Source organism: Austrofundulus limnaeus, unplaced genomic scaffold (genome assembly GCF_001266775.1).
Source record: "Austrofundulus limnaeus strain Quisiro unplaced genomic scaffold, Austrofundulus_limnaeus-1.0 Scaffold5, whole genome shotgun sequence".
Taxonomy (NCBI): domain Eukaryota; kingdom Metazoa; phylum Chordata; class Actinopteri; order Cyprinodontiformes; family Rivulidae; genus Austrofundulus; species Austrofundulus limnaeus.
In genome coordinates this window covers 4250287-4253182 of record NW_013952407.1, presented here as the reverse complement: position 1 = coordinate 4253182, position 2896 = coordinate 4250287, and the positions used below count along the sequence as shown (strand labels likewise).

The following is a 2896-nucleotide window of genomic DNA, read 5'->3' as shown; positions in this document are numbered from 1 at the left end:
GTATAAATACATTTAATGTGTACATTTGCAATTCTATAGTTGTTTTATTGAAATATTTGTTATATTTGAAATTTTTGTCTCTCATAGTTGAGGTCTACCTATGATGTCAGTTACAGGCCTCTCTCATCTTTTTAAGTGGGAGAACTTGCACAATTGGTGACTGACTAAATACTTATTTTCCCCACTGTAGATATATATTAAAAAAACAATATTTAGTTGTTAATGAGAAACATTTTTATTTTTATTAATCCACAGCAGTAGAACTGATATAAAAACAAACTGCACTCCTACCTTTATGTAAACAAACAAGCACAAATGTCTAAAATCGTTTAAAAACAGTGACACATTTAACAACAACACCAAAAACCAAACAAAAAAACTACAAACCAGAATGTGTCACCAGGATCATTAATACTTGAAACAGTGAAACCGCTTGAACTCTTCATTATTTGAACATGTTGAAATATTTCATTCACAGCCTTTAGTGCAAAAAAAAAAAATCATAAAGCATGTCAGAATAAAACTATAGTAAAATGTTTATCCTTAAATCCATCTGCTGTCTTATGGCTCGATTCTGTGAAAAGAAAGTAGATTTTACAGGAAGGCTTTACTGCACTTTCAACTTGCCTTTTTCTCTCAGCTTAAATCACTCACTGCTGAAAGTGATAATGTTTTTGCTTCTGTGTGTTGGTATGCCTGTCTGTTAGCAAAATATCTCATGAACCACCTGACAGATATTACTTAATCAGCAGTCAACCTGAAATTAAATAGCCCCACAGCTAATCGAGAAGACCCAACTCATATTTATTAGGTTATTAGGGGTTCGTTAACCCTGATAACTAAGATACCCTGAATATTTTGATTCCAGTTTATAGTTCAGGGTTCTAGTTAGTAATAAGGGGGCGGAGCCTCACCTAAAGACTGAGCGGCTGCTCCATGGACCCCCCCAGCTTCTGTAAAGCAGCACAGAGTCCTGTCTTCAGTCCTGAGTAGTCTGGCTGCTCAGAATACTGCAGAGACATGACTGCTGACAGGTAGTCTTGAAATGCACCTACACAACACAGACACACATTAACAAAAACACTGACATCATTTTATTGTCTAATCAAGCCAATTCTTCCTTGATTTCAAATGACATCATCTTTTTTGGACACCTCATCTACAAAAACACATAAAACATGTAAAACTCACTTGAAACCTTTTGTCTCCCAAAGCAGTGGCTCATCAGGGCTTTAACGTCTTCCATGTACCTGAATGAGACATGTTTTTTTAAACAGATCTGCAGCCTCTTGTTTCACGTTTTAAAGTGCAGATCCTGACAGTCGTCATAAACTCTTTGTCGTACCTCTGTTTCTGAGCGGCCACCTGGTCGGGCTGAGCGAGCTCGGACCACGGCAGCGTCCCCGTGTGCCAGTGCAGCATGCAGTATCCCAGAGACTGCAGGTCGCTGCGACGAGACGGAGCTGGAACACAAGATCCAAGCATCAGCAGGAGACTTCGGCTTGTTTTTATGATCAAACAGGTGGGACATTTTAGAAGATGTTTTACAAGATTACAGTCAGAGAGGAAAACATTCATGCCAGATGGTTTGTGGGTGCAGAGCTGGAAGGAAGAAGATCAATCTGGGAATGATTGGTTTGCAGAAACGAACAGGATTAGGTCCTATTGGATGTAACTGGTGTGACTTTTTTTTTTCCTTTGGTGAGGATGAGTGGGACAAAGATTAAAAAAACAAACCTGCTCCCTTGTGAGCGTCCAGGCTGATGAACTCCACGGTGCCTTCGTGTGCCGTTCTGCTGCCTTCACGGTACTCAACGTGCTGACCTCCGGGGCAGAACCTGAAGGCGTGGCAGTATCCTCCCAGGTACACCTAATAACACACACACACACACAGATGCACAAACTTATATTTAGCCGGCAGGTATGAAAAAGAACCAGGATAAAACTGAGTAAAAGACGAAAACAAAACACTGAGATCACAAATTTGTAAAAATGCTTTTCGGCAATACCTCAAAGGCTGTTAATTTCTCTTTTAAATGGTGCCACATTTGTAAGGAACATGCATTTGTGGGATGAGCAGTGGAGCTGAGTATGTGGGTTGTGCACAAGAAAGATTTGCCAAATCTGAGTTTTCGTGCTAATTTTGTGAAAAGTCTGTTTTTTGTTGCCCTGCAGGTTCCGTAGAGTTTCTCACCTGTGATTTTGGTCCAGTTTTGATGTAGATATTCTCTGCGTTAATGTCAGCATGAACATACTCGTTTGAATGCATAAACTGCAGCACGTCCAGCTGAAAGGACCAAAAAATAAAAATAAATAATCACGTTTTACCAAAAGAGCCGAGCCCAACGAACGTAATCCTGCTTCATGATGGGATTAAATCACTCACGATTCTACAGGTGAGCTGCAGGACGTCTTTCTCTGACAAAAGCTTGTTTTCCTCATCGATCACAGAGAGCAGGGAGCGACCCATGTTAGGGAAAATCAGAAACCTGCATAAAAATAAAATAATAATCTGAGTCAGTGAAAGATGCTGCAGCAGTTTGTAAATGTGAACGAGTTTAATGCACACCTGTAGGAATCTGCATGGAGACCAAATCCAACACAGGTGGGGATCCCCAGAAAGTCCATCTTGTTCTGTTTGATCCACTTGTCCACTAAAGAGATGATAAGGTATTAGTTCTGTCTCTATAAAGGGTTAAAATGAGTCATAACAAAAGACTCAATATTTTACTGCAGGAATGCTGATTCAGCATTTACTGTTCCCTATGTGTAGTTTCCTCCATATATATATATAATTTTTTTTTTCAGATTAACTACCTCAACAAACGAAATGTTTTGATGATGCATCATGTTGAACTCGTTCAGTACTTTTGGTTTTAGTAACTTTTATACTTTT

The 2896-nt window shown here is 39.4% G+C and overlaps 1 protein-coding gene across 1 annotated transcript in view; it reads right to left on the bottom strand.

Annotated features, from left to right (window-relative positions):
* Nucleotides 1–461: 461 nt before the first annotated feature.
* Nucleotides 462–2896, bottom strand: part of vrk3 (VRK serine/threonine kinase 3) — a 10149-nt gene continuing 7714 nt past the window's right edge. The window contains exons 9-16 of the mRNA XM_014027849.1: nucleotides 2570–2654; nucleotides 2387–2489; nucleotides 2195–2287; nucleotides 1738–1870; nucleotides 1346–1463; nucleotides 1192–1250; nucleotides 915–1051; nucleotides 462–574 (exon numbers count right to left, since the gene is read on the bottom strand). Coding sequence (XP_013883303.1) covers nucleotides 915–1051; nucleotides 1192–1250; nucleotides 1346–1463; nucleotides 1738–1870; nucleotides 2195–2287; nucleotides 2387–2489; nucleotides 2570–2654 — 728 coding nt within the window. The 3' untranslated portion in view covers nucleotides 462–574. The remainder of the gene's footprint in view (nucleotides 575–914; nucleotides 1052–1191; nucleotides 1251–1345; nucleotides 1464–1737; nucleotides 1871–2194; nucleotides 2288–2386; nucleotides 2490–2569; nucleotides 2655–2896) is intronic.